Genomic DNA, 24,394 nt, shown 5'->3' with positions numbered 1-24,394 from the left:
AAACCATACTGGATCTCCGGGCCCTTAAACGACACTGCACCACAAACAGGAATGCTACTGTAAAGGAAATCACAGAATGGGCTCAGGAATACTTCCAGAAACCATTGTCAGTGAACACAATCCACCGTGCCATCCGCCGTTGCCAGCTGAAACTCTACAGTGCAAAGAAGAAGCCATTTCTAAGCAAGATCCACAAGCTCAGGCGTTTTCACTGGGCCAGGGATCATTTAAAATGGAGTGTGGCAAAATGGAAGACTGTTCTGTGGTCAGACGAGTCACGATTCGAAGTTCTTTTTGGAAATCTGGGACGCCATGTCATCCGGACCAAAGAGGACAAGGACAACCCAAGTTGTTATCAACGCTCAGTTCAGAAGCCTGCATCTCTGATGGTATGGGGTTGCATGAGTGCGTGTGGCATGGGCAGCTTGCATGTCTGGAAAGGCACCATCAATGCAGAAAAATATATTCAGGTTCTAGAACAACATATGCTCCCATCCAGACATCATCTCTTTCAGGGAAGACCCTGCATTTTTCAACAAGATAATGCCAGACCACATTCTGCATCAATCACAACATCATGGCTGCGTAGGAGAAGGATCCGGGTACTGAAATGGCCAGTCTGCAGTCCAGATCTTTCACCTATAGAGAACATTTGGCGCATCATAAAGAGGAAGGTGCAACAAAGAAGGCCCAAGACGATTGAACAGTTAGAGGCCTGTATTAGACAAGAATGGGAGAGCATTCCTATTTCTAAACTTGAGAAACTGGTCTCCTCGGTCCCCAGACGTCTGTTGAGTGTTGGAAGAAGAAGGGGAGATGCCACACAGTGGTGAAAATGGCCTTGTCCCAACTTTTTGGGGATTTGTTGACACCATGAAATTCTGATTCAACATATTTTTCTCTTAAAATGGTACATTTTCTCAGTTTAAACTTTTGTTCCGTGATTTATGTTCTATTCTGAATAAAATATTAGAAGTTGGCACCTCCACATCATTGCATTCAGTTTTTATTCACGATTTGTATAGTGTCCCAACTTTTTTGGAATCCGGTTTGTAAAAAAAACACCCATTTTGGGCAAAATACTAAAATTGCGGCGTTTGTTGCATCTTTCAGTGTGAAATACTAGGTGGAAATACTGCAATAATTTTCTGAGTTAAAAAAAACACCCATTCTTGGCAATACCCTACATCAGGGGCCTTTTCAGCATTTGCTAGTGTGAAATACAAGCTTGAAATACTGCAATAATTTTCTGAGTAAAAAAAACTAAAACATTTTTGGCAATATCCTACATCTGGTGCCTTTGCAGAATTTTTCAGTGTGAAATGCAAGCTTGAAATACTGCAATAATTTTCTGGCTTTAAAAAAAATACATTTTTGGCAAAATACTAAATTTGCAGCTTTTGCTGCATCTGTCAGTGTGAAATACAAGCGTTAGATACTGCTGTTATATTCTGTTATTCCAAAAACACCCATTTTGGGCAAAATACTAAATTTGAGAACTTTGCTGCATCTGTCAGTGTGAAATACAAGTGTTAGATACTGCTGTTATTAAAAAAAACACCCATTTTGGGCAAAATACTAAATTTGCGGTGTTTGCTGCATCTGTCAGTGTGAAATACAAGCTTGAAATACTGCAATAATATTCTGGGTTCAAAAAAACACCCATTTTGGGCAAAATACTAAATTTGAGGCCTTTGCTGCATCTGTCAGTGTGAAATACAAGCGTTTGATACTGCTGTTATATTCTGTTATTACAAACCGGATTCCAAAAAAGTTGGGACACTAAACAAATTGTGAATAAAAACTGAATGCAATGATGTGGAGATGGCAAATGTCAATATTTTATTTGTAATAGAACGTAGATGACAGATCAAACGTTTAATCCGAGTAAATGTATCATTTTAAAGGAAAAATGCGTTGATTCCAATTTTCACGGTGTCAACAAATCCCCAAAAAGTTGGGACAAGTAGCAATAAGAGGCTGGAAAAAGTAAATTTGAGCATAACGAAGAGCTGGAAGACCAATTAACACTAATTAGGTCAATTGGCAACATGATTGGGTATAAAAAGAGCTTCTCAGAGTGGCAGTGTCTCTCAGAAGCCAAGATGAGTAGAGGATCACCAATTCCCACAATGTTGCGCAGAAAGATAGTGGAGCAATATCAGAAAGGTGTTACCCAGCGAAAAAATTGCAAAGACTTTGCATCCATCATCATCAACTGTGCATAACATCATCCGAAGATTCTGAGAATCTGGAACAATCTCTGTGCGTAAGGGTCAAGGCCGTAAAACCATACTGGATCTCCGGGCCCTTAAACGACACTGCACCACAAACAGGAATGCTACTGTAAAGGAAATCACAGAATGGGCTCAGGAATACTTCCAGAAACCATTGTCAGTGAACACAATCCACCGTGCCATCCGCCGTTGCCAGCTGAAACTCTACAGTGCAAAGAAGAAGCCATTTCTAAGCAAGATCCACAAGCTCAGGCGTTTTCACTGGGCCAGGGATCATTTAAAATGGAGTGTGGCAAAATGGAAGACTGTTCTGTGGTCAGACGAGTCACGATTCGAAGTTCTTTTTGGAAATCTGGGACGCCATGTCATCCGGACCAAAGAGGACAAGGACAACCCAAGTTGTTATCAACGCTCAGTTCAGAAGCCTGCATCTCTGATGGTATGGGGTTGCATGAGTGCGTGTGGCATGGGCAGCTTGCATGTCTGGAAAGGCACCATCAATGCAGAAAAATATATTCAGGTTCTAGAACAACATATGCTCCCATCCAGACATCATCTCTTTCAGGGAAGACCCTGCATTTTTCAACAAGATAATGCCAGACCACATTCTGCATCAATCACAACATCATGGCTGCGTAGGAGAAGGATCCGGGTACTGAAATGGCCAGTCTGCAGTCCAGATCTTTCACCTATAGAGAACATTTGGCGCATCATAAAGAGGAAGGTGCAACAAAGAAGGCCCAAGACGATTGAACAGTTAGAGGCCTGTATTAGACAAGAATGGGAGAGCATTCCTATTTCTAAACTTGAGAAACTGGTCTCCTCGGTCCCCAGACGTCTGTTGAGTGTTGGAAGAAGAAGGGGAGATGCCACACAGTGGTGAAAATGGCCTTGTCCCAACTTTTTGGGGATTTGTTGACACCATGAAATTCTGATTCAACATATTTTTCTCTTAAAATGGTACATTTTCTCAGTTTAAACTTTTGTTCCGTGATTTATGTTCTATTCTGAATAAAATATTAGAAGTTGGCACCTCCACATCATTGCATTCAGTTTTTATTCACGATTTGTATAGTGTCCCAACTTTTTTGGAATCCGGTTTGTAAAAAAAACACCCATTTTGGGCAAAATACTAAAATTGCGGCGTTTGTTGCATCTTTCAGTGTGAAATACTAGGTGGAAATACTGCAATAATATTCTGGGTTTAAAAAAAATACCCATTTTTGGCAATACCCTACATCAGGGGCCTTTTCAGCATTTCTCAGTGTGAAATACAAGCTTAAAATACTGCAATAATTTTCTGGGTTTAAAAAAAACACCCATCTTGGGCAAAATACTAAATCTGCAGCGTTTGCTGCATTTGTCAGTGTGAAATACACACGTTAGATACTGCTGTTATATTCTGTTATTAATAAAACACCAATCTTTGGGCAAAATATAAAATTTGCGGCCTTTGCTGCATCTGTCAGTGTGAAATACACGCGTTAGATACTACTGTATTCTGGGTTTAAAAAAAACACCCATTTTTGGCAATACCCTACATCTGGAGCCTATGCTGCATTTGTTAGTGTGACATACAAGCTTGAAATACTGCAATAATATTCTTAGTTTAAAAAAACACCCATTCTTGGCAATACCCTACATCAGGGCCCTTTTCAGCATTTGCTAGTGTGAAATACAAGCTTGAAATACTGCAATAATTTTCTGGGTTTAAAAAAACACCCATTCTGGGCAATACCCTACATCTGGGGCCTTTGCTGCATTTTTCAGTGTGAAATACAAGATTTAAATACTGCCATAATATTCTGTTATTAAAAAAACACCCTCTTTGGCCAAAATACTAAATTTGCAGCCTTTTCTGCATCTGTCAGTGTGAAATACACGCATTAGATACTGCTGTTATATTCTGTTATTAAAAAAACACCAATCTTTGGGCAAAATATTAAATTTGCGGCCTTTGCTTAATCTGTCAGTGTGAAATACACGCAATAGATACTACTGCTATATTTTGTTATTAAAAAAACATCCATTTTGGGCAAGATCCTAAATTTGTGGAGAATGAGGAGAGCGTTAAATGAGGGACGTAGCCCCGGTCGTGGTGCTGCTGGTGGAGGTCCTGTTGCAGGGAGAGGACGTGGTCGATCTGTGCCAGCTACACACACAAGGGAAAGACCTTCTTCAGGTGCGAGTAGGCGACAGAACCTTCAGCGTTATTTGGTCGTACCTAATGCGGCTCTATGAATGGTGAGGCCAGAACTAGTACAGGCGATAGCAGATTGGGTTGCTGACAGTGCCTCCAGTTCCTTTACATTGTCTCCCACCCAGTCTCCTGCTGAAAGATCAGAGTTGGCACCTGCAGCCGATATCCATCAGTCTTTCACCTCACCCCCTTGCAAATCAGCAAAGCAGTCTGAGCCCCAATCATGCAGCAGTCTCTTCTGCTTTTTGATGACTCTGCTAGCAGGGTTTCCCAGGGCCATCCACATAGCCCTGCCTCAGAAGTGGAAGAGATTGAGTGCACCGATGCACTCATCAAGAGAATGCCAAGAGTGTGCAAAGCAGTAATCAAAGCAAAAGGTGGCTACTTTGAAGAACCTAGAATATGACATATTTTCAGTTGTTTCACACTTGTTTGTTATGTATATAATTCCACATGTGTTAATTCATAGTTTTGATGCCTTCATAGTCATGAAAATAAAGAAAACTCTTTGTGGAGTTTCAGCTGCAGCAGGCACGGTTGAGTCGCTCTGCAGAACAGCACCACTTCACCACCAATGACTGGGCCTCCATGCGAGATCTGTGTTCCTTGTTGCACTGTTTCAAGTACTCCACCAACATGGCCAGTGCCGATAACGCCTTTCTCAGCGTTACTATCCCACTTCTATGCCTCCTTGAAAAAACGCTTCTGGCGATGATGGAAGAGGATATGGCACAGAAGGAGGAGGAAGACAGATCATTTCATAGGGTTTCTGGCCAGTCATTCACAAGTGGCTCCGAGGGTGGGTTCCTGCACCCACAAACGCCAGGCACACATTTGTCCAGCCAGGGCACAGTTCTGGAGGATGATGAGGTGGAGGATGAAGATGAGGAGATGGAGGAGGAGGAACCGTGTTCACTGCAGGTTGGCACCCAAACCAACTCATGGCCATCACTGGTGCGTGGCTGGGGGGATACGGAGGACACAGACGATACACCTCCCACAGAGGACAGCTTGTCGTTGCCTCTGGGCAGCCTGGCACACATGAGCAATTACATGCTACAGTGTCTCCGCAACGACAGCTGAGTAGCCCACATTCTAACTTGTGCTGATTACTGGGTGGCCACGCTGCTGGATGACTGTTACAAGGACAAAGTACCGTCCTTTATTCCGTCACTGGCGCGTGATCGTAAGATGCGCACGCTGGTAGACGCGCTGCTGGTGGCATTCCCACATGACAGCGGGGCCACAGTGGAAGCACAAGGCAAAGGCAGAGGAGGAGGAAGAGGTCGCCAACGCAGCTGGGCACCACCAGCACCTCAGAAGGCAGGGTTAGCATGGCCAAAATGTGGAAAAGCTTTGTCAGCACGCCACAGCAACCAGCACCACCAGCTGATATTGAACGTCTTAACAGGAGGCAGCATTTCAGCAACATGGTGAAGCAGTATGTGTGCACACGTCTACACATACTGAATGACGGGTCTGCCCCCTTCTTCTTCTGGGTCTCCAAATTGGGCACATGGCCTGAGCTTTGCCCTTTACGCCTTGGAGGTGCTGGCCTGCCCTGCAGCCAGTGTATTGTTTGAACATGTGTTTAGCACGGCAGGGGGCGTTATCACAGACAAGCGCAGCCGCCTGTCCACAGCCAATGTGGACAAGCTCACGTTCATTAAAATGAACCAGGCATGAATCCCACAGTACTTGTCCGTACCTTGTGCAGGATAGACATGTATACCGGCCTTACCCAGCCATTGTTATACTACAGCGCAATTGCTCATTGTTGTATTTTTGATATTTCCCACTCTTTTGGGGTGTATGCTAATTAAAATAAATTAAAATAAATTCAAAAACAAAAAATAGTGTTGGCTACCGTGTCCTCCTCCACTGCCGCTTCCACCTACATCACTACACCCACCGACTCCTCAACCTCCTACTCCATATGGACCTCCACCTCATACATCAAGATAATTTTTTTTAATTTGTACGTATTTTATTTTATGTCATTTCACTAATTTGTCTGTTACATTGTCGGGGGACATTCACGAATTTTTGGCTGTGATATACCCCTGCTCTACCTAGTAGACAGGTAAACAAATTTCACTAATTTGTCTGTTTCATTTTTGGGTAAAATTCACAAATTTTTGACTGTGATATACCCCTGCTCTACCTAGTAGACAGGTAAACAAATTTCACTAATTTGTCTGTTACATTTTTGGGTGAAATTCACAATTTTTTGGCTGTGATATACCCCTGTTCTACCTAGTAGAGAGGTAAACAAATTTCACAAATGTCTGTTACATTTTCGGGTTAAATTCACCAAATTTTGGCTGTGATATACCCCTGCTCTACCTAGTGGACAGGTTAATAGATTTCACAAATTTTTCTGTTACATTGTCGCGTGACATTCACCAATTTTTGGCTGTGATATACCCCTGCTCTACATAGTGGACAGGTTAATATATTTCACTAATTTGTCTGTTACATTGTCGGGTGACATTCACCAATTTTTGGCTGTGATATACCACTGCTCTACCTAGCAGACAGGTTAATAAATTTCACTAATTTTTCTGTTACATCGTTGGGTGACATTCACCAATTTTTGGCTGTGATATACCCGTGCTCTACCTAGTGGACAGGTTAATAAATTTCACAAATTTGTCTGTTACATTCTTTGGTGACATTTTACCATTTTTGCCATGAATAAACCACTGCTCTGCCAAGGTGACAGGGACCGAAATTTTTAAAAATCGTCTGTTCCATTGGTGGGTGACATTAACCCATTTTTAGTGATGAAAAACCCCTGCTCTGCATTGGTGACAGGGAATTAAATTTAAAAAATTTGTCTTTAATTGACGGGCGTCCCCTCCTTTCATTCGATGCTTTAACTTTAACAACTTGTCCCACATTTCCGCTCGATCACATTGGAGCCATTGACCTCCCTTTGATGTGGTATCTCTTTCTCACGCTCCCTCTCCGGCGTGGAACCCTGATTCGCCGTTAACCATAATCAACATGGTAGGCGCAGAAAAGAACATTGAAAGTTGATAAAGAAGATATCCAAATGGATGGTGGACGTCACAGGGACGTGCGATCAGGCAGAAGTTATCTAGAGTCAGCAAAGCGGCAGCAGGGCCTCTCCTGTCTAACCTTTACAAATCCAAAATACCTCAGTCACATTCCCTATAATATTTTATTAATCATTCCAATAACAGGGCATCTTAAGAGTCCTGTATTGTTATTTATCGTCACTACCTCCCCGAGTTGGGAGTGGGTAATTGCTGCGCGCCACCTCCTTTACTTGGAAGCTTCGGCTTCAATAATTTGTCCCACATTTCAGCTTGATCACATTGCTGCTATTGACCTCCCTTGGATGTGGTCTCCCTTTCTCACGCTCCCTCCTCCTCCTTCACCGCCACTTCCCCCTACACCGCCACATCCACCACCTCCTCAACCTCCTCCTCCATATGGACCGCGTCCTCCTAGATCAAGAATATTATTTTTTATTTTTGCGTATTTTATGTTATTTTCAGTCATATTCCTATCCACATTTGTTTGCAGAGCACTTGCCATGCTCTTAACCACATTTTGATGCCATTTGCAGCCCTCTAGCCCTTTCCATTACTTTTTTAGAGCCATTTTAGTGCTCCAAAGTTCGGGTCCCCATTGAGTTCGGGGTCAAGTTCGGGTCGGTTTTTGTGAAGTTCGGCCAAACCCGTCGAACCCGAACATCCAGGTGTCCGCTCAACTCTAATAGCGTGGTAACATGAACCTGCACCAGGAGAGAACCCTCTCTGGGGCTCACTCTGCTCTGTGTCTACCTCTGCATGGGTGCATTGTTCAGCAAGGGTGGCTGGATTAGTGTAGGTGAATGATGATACCTTGGGTGTGGACTGGTGTGAGTGGATTTTGCATTTGTTAGGGGGACCTCCATTGAGTGCTACCTTAACTTACAAGGTGGATGCATTATTAAAATATGCTACAATCTCACATGCCAAACAGGTGTAAATGTTATCTTGTTCCTTTCATCTGATGTGAAAGGATGGTTTAAATATAATGTGCATATGATTAGGGTTTTACACAAAATCCTGCACCTAAAGGCCAAATACTGCTAGAGAATAATTATATTTAAATTTTCTTTCAACATGAAATACAAGTACAGAAATAAAACGTTGGATGGAACCAACAACCACTCCATAATCAGCTTTAACTCAAGATGCCATTATTGGGATATCTCAGAAATCTGTGAAAAAGTACCAATAAAGACTGAACATGCCATTATATAAAAGAACAGTTCCCCCATACTTACCTAATCACTGGTGTAAACAGACTGTGCAGCCGGCAGTACAGTCTGATGCCCTGAAAAAGGAATATAACGTTTTATTTTAAAACAGTACATTTAATAGTCGGTTAATTTAAAATACATTTTTTAAATAAAATCATATCTTGTGAATAAAAGGATAATTATTGTTGGTGGAAAAACTCTTTAAGTAGGTGCAATTTTAAATTCTGTTTCTAGATATGAACTGACCAATCTGAAAAAGGCAATGGGGTACACTTTGCTAGACAGTATATCTAACCATATATAAGAATAGGTACGGTATATTTTTATATTTCATTTAGCTGTACAGTCGTGGCCAAAAGTTTTGAGAATTACATAAATATTGGAAATTGGAAAAATTGCTGCTTAAGTTTTTATAATAGCAATTTGCATATACTCCAGAATGTTATGAAGGGTGATCAGATGAATTGCATAGTCCTTCTTTGCCATGAAAATTAACTTAATCCCAAAAAAAACCTTTCCACTGCATTTCATTGCTGTCATTAAAAGGACCTGCTGAGATCATTTCAGTAATCGTCTTGTTAACTCAGGTGAGAATGTTGACGAGCACAAGGCTGGAGATCATTATGTCAGGCTGATTGGGTTAAGATGGTAGACTTGACATGTTAAAAGGAGGGTGATGCTTGAAATCATTGTTCTTCCATTGTTAACCATGGTGACATGCAAAGAAACGCGATATTGTGGCTACCAAGATTGCACCTCAATTAACAATTTATAGGATCATCAAGAACTTCAAGAAAAGAGGCTCAATTCTTGTTAAGAAGGCTTCAGGGCATGCAAGAAAGTCCAGCAAGCGCCAGGATCGTCTCCTAAAGAGGATTCAGCTGCGGGATCGAAGTGCCACCAGTGCAGAGCTTGCTCAGGAATGGCAGCAGGCAGGTGTGAGCGCATCTGGAGGCACAGTGTGGCGAAGACTTTTGGAAGATGGCCTGGTGCCAAGAAGGCCAGCAAAGAAGCCACTTCTGTCCAAAAAAAACATCAGGGACAGATTGATCTTCTGCATAAAGTTTGGTGAATGGACTGCTGAGGACTGGGGCAAAGTGATATTCTCCGATTAAGCCTCTTTCCGATTGTTTGGGGCATCTGGAAAAAGGCTTGTCCGGAGAAGAAAAGGTGAGCGCTACCATCAGTCCTGTGTCATGCCAACAGTAAAGCATCCTGAGACCATTCATGTGTGGGGTTGCTTCTCATCCAAGGGAGTGGGCTCACTCACAATTTTGCCCAAAAACACAGCCATGAATAAAGAATGGTACCAAAATACCCTCCAACAGCAACTTCTTCCAACAATCCAACAACAGTTTGGTGAAGAACAATGCATTTTCCAGCACGATGGAGCACAATTTTGGTCCCACGATGGAGCACCATTTTGGTCCCCGAGCCACCGTTTTGGTCCCCGAGCCACTTAATTATCACTTTTGCCTTATGGCACGCATAAGGCAAAAGTGATAATTAAGTGGCTCGGGGACCAAAACGTTAACATTTGGGTCCATGGCCTGGAAACTCCCCAGATCTTAATCCCATTGAGAACTTGTGGTCAATCCTCAAGAGGCGGGTGGACAAACAAAAACCCACTAATTCTGACAAACTCCAAGAAGTGATTATGAAAGAATGGGTTGCTATCAGTCAGGAATTGGCCCAGAAGTTGATTGAGAGCATGCCCAGTCGAATTGCAGAGGTCCTGAAAAAGAAGGGCCAACACTGCAAATACTGACTCTTTGCATAAATGTCATGTAATTTTCGATAAAAGCCTTTGAAGCGTATGAAGTGCGTGTAATTATATTTCACTACATCACAGAAACAACTGAAACAAAGATCTAAAAGCAGTTTAGCAGCAAACTTTGTGAAAACTAATATTTGTGTCATTCTCAAAACTTTGGCCACGACTGTACACTACAGTCATAGGTGTAACATGAAGGTCCTGGACCCAATGCAAAATCTATAAGGACCCACAGCTATCATCGGTGATTTAAATTACTGGTGTTCTCTTAAAGCATTTAGCCCAAGGACAAGTGCTTAACTGTATCTTAAAGGGAATCTGTCATCACATACCTGCAAATGAAGCCAACCCTGTAGATGTGTGCTTGCCCGCTGAATGCAATGGACTTTGTCCCATCCTGGTCAGTGGGCCAAATTCTGAGAAACACGCGTTTTTATTATATGCAAATGAGCCCCTTGGTGCAACGAGGGTGTTGCTGTTACATCTCATGGCACCCGAAGCTCCACTCACTTTCTATGCCAGCCCAGACCATCCCTTCCCGCTCTAGTATGTTGCCTTTGCATCACGTGGCACCCGAAGCTCCACTCACTTTCTATGATGGCCCAACCCCCCCCCCCCCCCCTTCTCGCTCTAGGTTGTTGTCGTTGCATCTCATGGCATCTGAAGCTCCACTCACTTTCTTTGACGGCTCAGACTACCCCTTCTTCCCACTCAAGGGTGTTGCTGGTGAATCTGTTGGCACCCGAAGCTCCACTCACTTTCTATGCCAGCCCCGACCCCCCTTCCTTCCCGCTCAAGGGTGTTGCATCTTATGGCACCCGAAGCTCCACTCACTTTCTATGCCGGCCCAGACACCCCCTCCTTCCTGCTCAAGGATGTTACCATTGCATATCGTGGCAACTGAAGCTCCCCTCACTTTCTATGCCAGCCCACACCCCTCCTCCTTCCAGCTCAAGGGTGTTGCCTTTGAATCTTGTGGCACCCAGAAGCTCCATTCACTTTCTATGCCGGCCCAGACATCCTCTTCCTTCCCGCTCTGAGTGACAGGGACAGGCAGTCTATACATAGTCGCACCTGGCCCAATCTCTCACCTCTGTGATCAGCACATACGCAATACAGGTTCCATCCCCATGGCAAGCTTCACTACTGTACTGCGGCTGTGCCAATCACAACGGCAAATGTTCAGCTGTGAGATTTCAGGGCCATGCAGAGCGGGGGAGGGGTGTGTGACCAGCAAAGAAATTCAGCAGAGCTTCCAGTGCAACAATATGCAATCTCAACACCCTCGTTGCACCAAGGGGCTCATGGTTATATAATAAAAATGCTTGTTGCTCAGAATTCAGGCCACTGATCATGATTGGACAAAGTCCATTTCACTCATTGCGCAAGGGCACATCTACAGAGTATGTGGTGACAGATTCCCTTTAAAAAAACCTGACTTTTCATTTTAATTTCAGATAAATATTTAAATTTGTCATTCCATCAAGGCCACACATTTTTGTAAACATAGACCAATGTGCTTTTATATTACAGTTTTTTTTATATGAATTTCTGATTATATCAAATATGAGGGATGACCTTTTAGCCAACTGAACAACTACCAGCTGTAATCTCTACTCAAGCTTCAAGTTTGAATGTATGTATGTGTGTGTAAGGTCTCATACTAAGTAGAGAAAACTCTCAAAGATACAACTCAGAAAACAACTTTCTAAGCCCATCAGACCCATCTCTCAATTGCTTATACTCATTTAACAGGCCTCATCATGCACATCTGCCACATAAATTGTTTGTAAAGCATTCAAAAGAGAAATAGATGCCTCATTCTAAGGCTACTTTCACACTAGCGTTCAGGATCCGTCTGGTGTCTGCACAGACGGATCCGCTCCTATAATGCAGACGTTTGGATCCGTTCAGAACGGATCCGTCTGCATTATAGTTTAGAAAAAATTCTAAGTCTGAAAGTTGTTCAGACGGATCCGTCCAGACTTTACATTGAAAGTCAATGGGGGACGGATCCGTTTGAAAATTGAGCTATACTGTGTCAACTTCAAACGGATCCGTCCCCATTGACTTACATTGTAAGTCTGGACGGATCCGTTTGCCTCCGCACGGCCAGGCGGACACCTGAACACCCAAGCAGCGTTCAGGTGTCCGCTCGCTGAGCGGAGCGGAGGCTGAACGCTGCCAGACTGATGCATTCTGAGCGGAGCCCCGACGCACAAGCGGAGCCCCGACGCTATTGTGAAAGTAGCCTAAGTCATATCATATGTAAAGTGAGCTCAGTATAAATTATAAACCTGTTGTAGGTAGTAAAACACAAAAACCTCAAGTACAGTGGCGTAGGGATCGCCATAGCAACCATAGCAGTGGCTATGGGGCCCTACGCCACTAGGGGGCCCGTCCGACCGCATTCATTTTATTTTTATTTTTTCTTAACACACACAGACACTACACACAGGCAGCCAGGAGGTGGCGTAACTACAGGGGAAGCAGCTGCTTCGGGGCCCGACAGTTTATTTTTAAGTTAGTTAAATATCGATGTCTTACTGTTCAGGGCCCCTTCACAGCAGCGGTCTTAAAGGGAACCTGTCACCAGGATTTTGTGTATAGAGCTGAGGACATGGGCTGCTAGATGGCTGCTAGCACATCCTCAATACCCAGTCCTCATAGCTCTGTGTGCTTTTATTGTGTAAAAAAAACGATTTGATACATATGCAAATTAACCTGAGATGAGTCCTGTATATGAGATGAGTCAGGGACAGGACTCATCTCAGGTTAATTTGCATATGTATCAAATCGTTTTTTTTACACAATAAAAGCACACAGAGCTATGGGGACTGGGTATTGCGGATGTGCTAGCGGACATCTAGCAACCCATGTCCTCAGCTCTATATACAAAATTCCGGTGACAGGTTCCCTTTAATGTTCAGGCCCCCTCGCTAATGTGCTCTAATCTTACTGTATTTTAAAGTCTCCTGATGTGTCTGGGATTCGAACCCACAACCTCCAATGTATGAGTGTATCAGAGGCAAAGCAGTAACCCTCACAGCCATAAAGAAGGCATTGCAACTGATTGAAAAAATTTGACACTTCTACTGTTATAGCTGGCTAAGTGTACATCTATACACATGACAGCTGCCCCAACACACCCAGCACTGCTATATCTCTATATGACAGCTATCCCAGCACACTCAGCACTGCTATATCTCAATATATGAGCAGCTGTCATGTGTATAGATGTACACTTAGCCAGATATAACAGTAGAAGTCTCATAATTTTTCAGTCAGCAGCAAGGTTCTTATGGTCTTGTGGTTAGATGCTCTGCCTCTGATACAAAAGGTCCTGGGTTCGAATCCCAGCAGAAACCTTTTCTGAAATACAAGCAGTGACTCCATATATGGACATACAGGGCGGGACACAGGAAGAGGCTGCATCGCATCGCTGACATGGAGGAAAGTAGAAGTGTTTATTTTATTTTTTTTAATACCCGACTGTTACTGCCATGGGGGGAGCGGGGGGCACTTGATACTGGCACATGGGGGGAGGGGGGTTGGCACCTGACCTGATACTGGCATATCTGGGGGGGGAGGGGTTGGCACCTGATACTGGAACATGGGGGGAAGGGGGGGGGAGAGAGGCACCTGATACTGTGGATGGCACTATTTAGGGGAGGGGGATCTGTGTATGGCACTATTTAGAGGAGGGGGATCTGTGGATGGCACTACTTAGGGGAGGGGGATCTGTGGATGGCACTATTTAGGGGAGAGGGATCTGTGGATGGCACTATTTAGGGGAGAGGGATCTGTGGATGGCACTATTTAGGGGAGGGGGATCTGTGGATGGCACTATTTAGGGGAGAGGGATCTGTGGATGGCACTATTTAGGGGAGGGGGGATCTGTTGATGGCACTATTTAGGGGAGGGGGATCTGTGTATGGCACTATTTAGGGGAGGGGGATCTGTGGATGGCACTATTTAGGGGAGGGGGGATCTGTGGATGGCACTATTTAGGGGAGAGGGATCTGTGGATGGCACTATTTAGGGGAGGGGGATCTGTGGATGGCACTATTTAGGGGAGAGGGATCTGTGGCTGGCACTATTTAGGGGAGGGGGGATCTGTGGATGGCACTATTTAGGGGAGGGGGGATCTGTGGATGGCACTATTTAGGGGAGAGGGATCTGTGGATGGCACTATTTAGAGGAGGGGGATCTGTGGATGGCACTATTTAGGGGAGGGGGGATCTGTTGATGGCAATATTTAGGGGAGGGGGATCTGTGTATGGCACTATTTAGGGGAGGGGGATCTGTGGATGGCACTATTTAGGGGAGGGGGGATCTGTGGATGGCACTATTTAGGGGAGAGGGATCTGTGGATGGCACTATTTAGGGGAGGGGGGATCTGTGGATGGCACTATTTAGGGGAGAGGGATCTGTGGATGGCACTATTTAGGGGAGGGGGGATCTGTGGATGGCACTATTTAGGGGAGGGGGGATCTGTGGATGGCACTATTTAGGGGAGAGGGATCTGTGGATGGCACTATTTAGAGGAGGGGGATCTGTGGATGGCACTATTTAGGGGAGGGGGGATCTGGGGATGGCACTATTTAGGGGAGAGGGATCTGTGGATGGCACTATTTAGGGGAGGGGGATCTGTGGATGGCACTATTTAGGGGAGGGGGATCTGTGGATGGCACTATTTAGGGGAGGGGGATCTGTGGATGGCACTATTTAGGGGAGGGGGATCTGTGGATGGCACAGAGGGGGGGGGGGGGCATAATTTTTTTTTGCTATGGGGCCCATGCATTTCTAGCTACGCCCCTGCTCAAGTAGATCTAAAGTAATAAAATAAATAAGAAGAATTCTCTCTTCCTATGCTCAATATAATCTGGGCTGGTTCACCAAAATGTATATACTGTACATGCTTGTTCTTGCAGTTTTGATGACAATGATAAAAATTCACCAGATATTAACAGATCCCCCAGAAACATCTTAACATAAAAATGCTGAAGTGCAGAAAAACAGGAGTGTGCATAATGTCTCTATATATTGTTTTACACCTGGGCCATGATTTGCATGCATAGTCTTTCCATAAAACAGTCTATGGTAAGTGTATTTTGCAACATCTGTAACAAATTGTATATCTTTAGAGATTCACAGACTACATTCAGTTTTCTTAACTCTTTAAAGGGGTTTTCCGAGAGTTTACAACTAATGACTTATCTTCAGGATAGATAATCAGTATCTGATCGGTGGAGGTCCGACACCTGGGAACCTGCTGATCAGCTGTTTGAGAAGGTAGGAGTGCTCCTATGCGCATCACGGCCTTCACTCATCTTTCTCTAGGCCATTGACGACACGTTCATCGGTCACGTGGCCTAGGAGCAGCTCAGCCCCATAGAAGTGAATGGAGCTGAGCTACGATACCAAGCACAGTCGCTATACTATGTACGACGCTGTGCTTGGTGAGCTGAGAAACGACCAAAGTGCTACTGCGAGAACTGATGTCTCCTCAAACAACTGATTGGCGGGGGTACTGGGTGTCAGACCCCCACTGATCAGATACTGATGACCTATCCAGAGGACAGGTCAGCGGCATAAAGTCTTGGAAAACCCTTTGAAAGACCAAGCCTGAAAGGGCCTTAATGACCACACCCCAGACACTTTTTATGTGGTGATTTCACAGAATTTTTTTTCATTTTTTTCATAGAGACTGCAAAAAAATATATTTTTTGTTCACTCTTTGATCTTTAAATTAGCAAATTAACACTAAAATAAATTATTACATTTATTAACTTTAATTATTAAAATGGTTTCCCTGATTTCAGTCATTTTGATTATATATAGTCTTCTGAGAATGTTTTTTCAGCATGGGCAATTTTTCTCTATGTTTGCATTTTTTTAAACTTTTTTTTATATATTTTTGGCACTTAATACACTTTATTACACTTTCTCACAATTTTGCACTTTTCCACTGCAACTATGACATCAACAGGAGCTCAAGTTGCAGCCTTCGTGGTTACATGTCCCAGTAGCTCTGCTGTGTTCACAGACACCCAGCAATCACACTGCCGCTTCCTCTAACTTAGTGCTATGTATGCTGGAAGAAAAATACAGAAGCGGCAATAAACCACTCCTGTCTTTTCATCTGTGTACACAACTATCTCTGAAAGCCTAGGACCCGACCTTTTCCTGCTAGATTGCAGAAGCTTTAAATCAGTACCACACCTTTTGAATGGTTTAAGTTTAAAGCCCAGCCCACTATAAGTAAACCAGAGTAACCGAACACTTGTCACCAGTTTACCCAGTTTACCCCAACCCCTTGATATCACTAGTCTTAAATGAGTCTAATGTGGATCTCCTTTTGTGTAATAGAAAGTGATATAGTCATTAACTAACTAACTAACTAACTAACTAACTCACTCACTCACTCACTCACTCTATCTCCAGAAATAGAGGTAGAGAAATTACCTTTGATATTACATCTTGCATTTCATTCCTTGGATAGTAGGTGCCATCATCATAACGGAATCTATACAACATCTGCTCCGATTTAAACTGGTGTTTATCTGTAACTATAAAAAGACATTTCACACATTAGTAGGTTTTGCATTCATCCTAGGAAATTCTTGGCCAAATGTTGCACCCCTGATGCTCTAAAATTGGGACAGTGCATCATCTCTCTAAAATCCTATAGTAACTAAAATAGGTTCTCCTGCTCTGGTTTGTGAATTCGACTGTCCTAAGCTAACCTAACAATCCACACTGCTCTTGTTGCTTTGTACCTTGGAACAAAGCCAGGTGCAAAGGTGATACACTAAAAAATAAAAAATAAAATTGGAAATTTGTGCTTAGGGGAACTGGTGCTGACCATGGAAATGATAAAACATGCCAAATTAGAAAGTATTTGAATAGGGATTCCCCCAATGTAGATGCTTAAAGGGTTTGCACAAGATTAGAACACAAGGCTGCTTTCTTCTAAAAACAGATCCACACTTGTTCATCCGAGCCACCCCAACATCATATGAACCAGAGAAACCTGGAATGCCTCAAGGGAAACTTAGATGACTTGCCTTGTGGGGTTCTTTTTGGAGGTGCTCTCTAAGGGAGATCAAAAAATCTGCATGAATATTGTATGCCTGGCGACACTACTCTTGATTTCTAGGAAGAATATATTGCAAATTGTATATCTTAATTCTTCTGGAATTTGATAAGATAGCCCCTCTTTTCCTTCTTTGTCAGGGAAGCTAATTTGCATACCTTTGGCTTTCTGAGAAAGATATTCAAATTAGCTTGTCTTCCAAAACAGAAAATAAAACTAATCTTTTCTCATGCCAGCTAAATTAAGATATGTGATTTGTACATACTCTTCCTAGAAACCTAGAGTAGTGCTGCCTAGTATACAATACTCATGCTTTTTTCATCTTCTTTTGAGAGAGCTAGCTTCTTGGCCTTTTAGCTAAGATCAAGTGGAGTATATGTTCTTATTAGAGTTGAGCGAACACCTGGATGTTCGGGTTCGAGAAGTTCGGCCGAACTTCCCGTAAATGTTCGGGTTCGGGATCCGAACCCGAACCGAACTTCGTCCCGAACCCGAACCCCATTGAAGTCAATGGGGACCCGAACTTTTGGGCACTAAAAAGGCTGTAAAACAGCCCAGGAAAGAGCTAGAGGGCTGCAAAAGGCAGCAACATGTAGGTAAATCCCCTGCAAACAAATGTGGATAGGGAAATGAATTAAAATTAAAATAAAAAAAATAAAAATTAACCAATATCAATTGGACAGAGGTCCCATAGCAGAGAATCTGGCTTCACGTCAGCAGAGAATCAGTCTCTTCATGCCATAGCAAAGAATCTGGCTTCATGTCAGCAGAGAATCAGTCTCTTCATGCCATAGCAGAGAATCTGGCTTCATGTCAGCGCAGAATCAGTCTTCATGTCATAGCAGAGAATCAGGCTTCACGTCACCCACCACTGGAACAGGCCACTGTCACACATTTAGGCCCAGGCACCCAGGCAGAGGAGAGGTCCCGTAACAGAGAATCTGGCCTTATGTCAGCGCAGAATCTGTCTTCATGTCATAGCAGAGAATCAGGCTTCACGTCACCCACCACTGGAACAGGCCACTGTCACACATTTAGGCCCAGGCACCCAGGCAGAGGAGAGAGGTCCCGTAACAGAGAATCTGGCCTTATGTCAGCACAGAATCTGTCTTCATGTCATAGCAGAGAATCAGGCTTCACGTCACCCACCACTGGAACAGGCCACTGTCACACATTTAGGCCCAGGCACCCAGGCAGAGGAGAGAGGTCCCGTAACAGAGAATCTGGCCTTATGTCAGCGCAGAATCCGTCTTCATGTCATAGCAGGGAATCAGGCTTCACGTCACCCACCACTGGAACAGGCCACTGTCACACATTTAGGCCCAGGCACCCAGGCTGAGGAGAGAGGTCCCGTAACAGAGAATCTGGCCTTATGTCAGCGCAGAATCAGTCTTCATGTCATAGCAGAGAATCAGGCATCACGTCATCCACCACTGGAACAGGCCACTGTCACATATTTAGGCCCAGGCACCAAGTCAGTGGTGTAGTACAGTCGATATGAACCACATGAAGTTTCACCAAATATCCAGTCTGCAGGTTTGCAATAGGGTCATACCAATATACAGGAGCTGCAGCAATGATCACTTGTTAAATATAGTTCCATATATTCATAAGCTGTTAGCAGAGAGTCCGGACATGCTAAATAAACCTCTTCAAATGTGCTATTAGATAACTGAGGAAAGTCTTAACAGACAGAGTCTTTACAGTGGACTCTTCCAGAAAGCCCCCTGTGTATTCTGCTACTTGGTTTGGTCTCCTCAGTGCAGACATTTACTGTGAAGTAGGTAGGATCTCTGTCTAAGTTCTCTAAAGCTAAAGTTCATTTATCTATTGTAAAAAGTTATAATATATACACATAATAGTTCTGTAGAATGTAAAGAGGTGACTGTATGTTTTTTAGCAGCCTTTAAACCCTGCAGCACATGCTAGGCTGAGTAGATGATGTACAGTTAAAGAGACATGTGTTCTTCCTAAAATGGCTGCAAGACATGCTGTATTCCAGGTCACCCTGCTGCAATATCTTTGTAAATGATTTTCTCTTGTTCATTTTTCTGTATGCTTTGTTATATCCTGTAACATGTATGTGGGAATGTAATATAATGAATGCCTGTTATGATATAGGTGGGCTGGTGACCTGGCTGTATACCACATAGTGGCAGTTTTTCCCTGTTGTATTACAGGCTCCAGCCAAGTGCACTACACCTCAATAAAGCTTTAAACCACAGAAGACCTGAGTGTCGTCCCTTAGAGTCCACTTAGAGTTTATGCCTGGAGGAGCTGGTGACCGAGTGAGTGTGAAAGCTGGAGGTGTCGCAGATGGTGCAAGGAAAAGAGGGTTACATTTGGTGCCGTGACTCGGATGTCATCATTCTGCTCAAAGTGACCAGTGAAGATACCTAAAGTCACCAGTGTGCGAGTTCTGAGGTGATTGTGCCACGGCGGAGCTGCTAGGCGGCAGATTGACCTTATTAGCGGTTTATATCCTCTCAGGAATAGAAGATGAGTGGACGAGCCAGAGACCGCGGAAGAGCACGTGCCAGGGGGCAGCCCAGCCAAGGACAGCCTGGACAGGAGCAAGAGGCTCAAGAACCTAGACGCATTGAAAGACCCCAGCAGCCACCAGCCGAGCCTTTGCTTGTGGGAAGAGGGCGCCAGAGAGGCCCGCCAGTAGTGGAGAGACCTCCGACTGATGTTCTGCAGCTTTCAGCTGGATTTCAGGACATATCCCTTGGAGAACGGGGTGGCCGCAGGCGTGACTTCCATGACCTTGGAGTGAACACCCGGCAGACCATTGAATAGAAATGTGAGACCTGTTTTTTTTTTGCACTGTGTGACAGGTTAAGGTTTAATCACAGAATCAGACTTCTATCTGCACGGTAGCGTGTGTCTTAGGTTTTTCTGAATAACACTATCAGTACCTTCAATGTAAGATATCCTTTTTGGGATAGATTTCAAGTAGGCCTCAAATACCAGAAACTAGTTATTTTGAGAATGGCAAATTTGGGAATAGTTTTTCAACCCAGAAAAAAAATAGGGCTTTTACGGTCGCTACAAATAACTTGACCAGATTAAACAGTACAGATTTGCTTGAATAGAAATGGGAGACCTGGTTTTTTTTGCACTGTGTGACAGGTTAAGGTTTAATCTCAGAATCAGACTTCTATCTGCACGGTAGCGTGTGTCTTAGGTTTTTCTGAATGACACTATCAGTACCTTCAATGTAAGATATCCTTTTTGGGATAGATTTCAAGTAGGCCTCAAATACCAGAAACTAGTTATTTTGAGAATGGCAAATTTGGGAATGGTTTTTCAACCCAGAACAAAAAGTGTGCTTTTACGGTCACTACAAATAACTTGACCAGCTAAAACAGTACAGATTTGGTTAAATAGAGATGTGAGGCCTGTTTTTTTTTGCGCTGTGTGACAGGTATAGGTTTAATCACAGAATGACACTTCTATCAGCACGCTAGCGTGTGTCTTAGGTTTTTCTGAATGACACTATCAATACCTTCAATGTAAGATTTTCTTTTTGGGGTAGATTTCAAGTAGGCCTCAAATACCAGAAACTAGTTATTTTGAGAATGGGAAATTTGGGAATGCTTTTTCAACCCAGAACAAAAAGTCTGCTTTTACGGTCACTACAAATAACTTGACCAGCTAAAACAGTACAGATTTGGTTAAATAGAGATGTGAGGCCTGGTTTTTTTTGCGCTGTGTGACAGGTATAGGTTTAATCACAGAATCACACTTCTATCAGCACGCTAGTGTGTGTCTTAGGTTTTTCTGAATGACACTATCAATACCTTCAATGTAAGATTTTCTTTTTGGGATAGATTTCAAGTAGGCCTCAAATACCAGAAACTAGTTATTTTGAGAATGGGAAATTTGGGAATGCTTTTTCAACCCAGAACAAAAAGTCTGCTTTTACGGTCACTACAAATAACTTGACCAGCTAAAACTGTGCAGATTTGGTTGAATAGAGATGTGAGACCTGTTTTTTTTTTGCGCTGTGTGACAGTTATAGGTTTAATCACAGAATGACACTTCTATCAGCACGCTAGCGTGTGTCTTAGGTTTTTCTGAATGACACTAGCAATACCTTCAATGTAAGATTTTCTTTTTGGGATAGATTTCAAGTAGGCCTCAAATACCACAAACTAGTTATTTTGAGAATGGCAAATTTGGGAATGCTTTTTCAACCCAGAACAAAAAGTCTGCTTTTACGGTCACTACAAATAACTTGACCAGCTAAAACTGTGCAGATTTGGTTGAATAGAGATGTGAGACCTGTTTTTTTTTGCGCTGTGTGACAGTTATAGGTTTAATCACAGAATGACACTTCTATCAGCACGCTAGCGTGTGTCTTAGGTTTTTCTGAATGACACTATCAATACCTTCAATGTAAGATTTTCTTTTTGGGATAGATTTCAAGTAGGCCTGAAATACCACAAACTAGTTCTTTTGAGAATGGCAAATTTGGGAATGCTTTTTCAACCCAGAACAAAAAGTCTGCTTTTACGGTCACTACAAATAACTTGACCAGCTAAAACTGTGCAGATTTGGTTGAATAGAGATGTGAGACCTGTTTTTTTTTGCGCTGTGTGACAGTTATAGGTTTAATCACAGAATGACACTTCTATCAGCACGCTAGCGTGTGTCTTAGGTTTTTCTGAATGACACTATCAATACCTTCAATGTAAGATTTTCTTTTTGGGATAGATTTCAAGTAGGCCTCAAATACCACAAACTAGTTCTTTTGAGAATGGCAAATTTGGGAATGCTTTTTCAACCCAGAACAAAAAGTCTGCTTTTACGGTCACTACAAATAACTTGACCAGCTAAAACTGTGCAGATTTGGTTGAATAGAGATGTGAGACCTGTTTTTTTTTGCGCTGTGTGACAGTTATAGGTTTAATCACAGAATGACACTTCTATCAGCACGCTAGCGTGTGTCTTAGGTTTTTCTGAATGACACTATCAATACCTTCAATGTAAGATTTTCTTTTTGGGATAGATTTCAAGTAGGCCTCAAATACCACAAACTAGTTCTTTTGAGAATGGCAAATTTGGGAATGCTTTTTCAACCCAGAACAAAAAGTCTGCTTTTACGGTCACTACAAATAACTTGACCAGCTAAAACTGTGCAGATTTGGTTGAATAGAAATGTCAGGTCTATTTTTTAGGCGCTGGGTGACAGGCTCAACTTGCCCCTGATGTAATATATGGCCAAAAAATAACCACACTGTTGATGGTTAAATGCACTTGGGTGACACAGGCTCAGCCTGCACCAGATGTAGTATACGGCCAAAAAATAACCAGACTGTTGATGGTTAAATGCACTTCTTTGACACAGGCTCAGCCTGCAGCTAATGTAGTATATGGCCAAAAAATAACCAGACTGTTGATGGTTAAATGCACTTCGGTGACACAGGCTCAGCCTGCAGCTGATGTAGGATATAGCACAAAATAACCACACTATCGATGGTTAAATACACTTGGTGATAGCTCGTGCTGGCGCACCACAAGTCACAAAATGGCCGCCGATCACCCCAGAAAAAAAGTGATCTAAAAACGCTCTGGGCAGCCTCAAAAAGTGAGCAAGTCAATAATAGCACTTCAATGATCCACAGCTGCAGATCGATCACAGAATGAAGTCTTTTGGAGGAGTTAATCTGCCTAATCTCGCCCTAACGTCGCAGATGCAACCTCTCCCTATACTGATCATAGAAGAGTGACGTGCGGCGCTACGTGACTCCAGCTTAAATAGAGGCTGGGTCACATGGTGCACTGGCCAATCACAGCCATGCCAATAGTAGGCATGGCTGTGATGGCCTCTTGGGACAAGTAGTATGACGCTTGTTGATTGGCTGCTTTGCAGCCTTTCAAAAAGCGCCAAGAAAGCGCCGAACACCGAACCCGAACCCGGACTTTTACGAAAATGTTCGGGTTCGGGTCCGTGTCACGGACACCCCAAAATTCGGTACGAACCCGAACTATACAGTTCGGGTTCGCTCATCCCTAGTTCTTATCCATCCAGGAGGTTTAGTCCAGGTCTCTAGGATGTTGAGTAGAGCAGAGAACCGCGTGGTTGTTCCTAGGGTGTATGCCTTTGGCCATAAGTGCCACATAGTAGGTGACCAAGGGCTGCTAGATCAAGGCCATGGGCTAAGAAGTGCTTGGAAGCCTGAAGTATCTGAATTCACTTAGGTTGGGAGCCCACTGAGTGATGACAGATTCATATGTGCTTCACTTTCAGACATTTTGAGCACACTCATCTCTCTTTAGCTCAGCTTTGGCTTGTGTAAAATAAGAATTTTTAGCACACTTTCACTTATTTTTTTAGTGTGTTCACGTTTGTTTGTCACTAGGACTTTTTAAGGTTGCATCGTCCTTACGGGCTACCCCCTGAGGTCTAAGGTGTGTGTGTGGGCCCATGAGATTCCTCAACCCCCTGCAAACCCCTTGGTCTCCCTCCAGGTGGATAAGGAGAAATGCAGATGGCAGAAGAAGGACTCCCACCTATAGGGTTGATTTATATTCAGTGTTTACTGTCAAATAACCTGTAGCAGATTGTAGGTAAGAACAGTAATAATATGCATATTGTCCCCCCAACCTAACCAGCCAAACCCCTGTTTAAAGGTGCCATGTGGCCATTAAGAATGAAGAAGGACTATACAGTGCGGTCTTTATTATTAAATGAAAGGCAGCTGCGGGCAAATTCTCTCAGTGTGGCTGTACCCTAAGGCAGAGTGGCCTGGGTATTCCTGATTTATAGTGATTCGTGATTGATTAATTAATTTGTAAC

General features: G+C 43.3%; 1 protein-coding gene across 2 annotated transcripts in view; it reads right to left on the bottom strand.

Annotated features, from left to right (window-relative positions):
• PREX2 (phosphatidylinositol-3,4,5-trisphosphate dependent Rac exchange factor 2) overlaps positions 1–24,394 on the bottom strand; it is a 430,245-nt gene that overhangs the window by 247,339 nt on the left and 158,512 nt on the right. For both annotated transcript variants that reach the window (XM_040432527.1, XM_040432528.1), the window contains exons 12-13: positions 16,959–17,062; positions 8,741–8,790 (exon numbers count right to left, since the gene is read on the bottom strand). In XM_040432527.1, coding sequence (XP_040288461.1) covers positions 8,741–8,790; positions 16,959–17,062 — 154 coding nt within the window. The remainder of the gene's footprint in view (positions 1–8,740; positions 8,791–16,958; positions 17,063–24,394) is intronic.

The sequence above is a fragment of the Bufo bufo genome, chromosome 5 (assembly GCF_905171765.1).
Source record: "Bufo bufo chromosome 5, aBufBuf1.1, whole genome shotgun sequence".
Taxonomy (NCBI): Eukaryota; Metazoa; Chordata; class Amphibia; order Anura; family Bufonidae; genus Bufo; species Bufo bufo.
The sequence above is the reverse complement of the archived record's forward strand: the minus strand, read 5'-3'. Positions and strand labels throughout refer to the sequence as shown.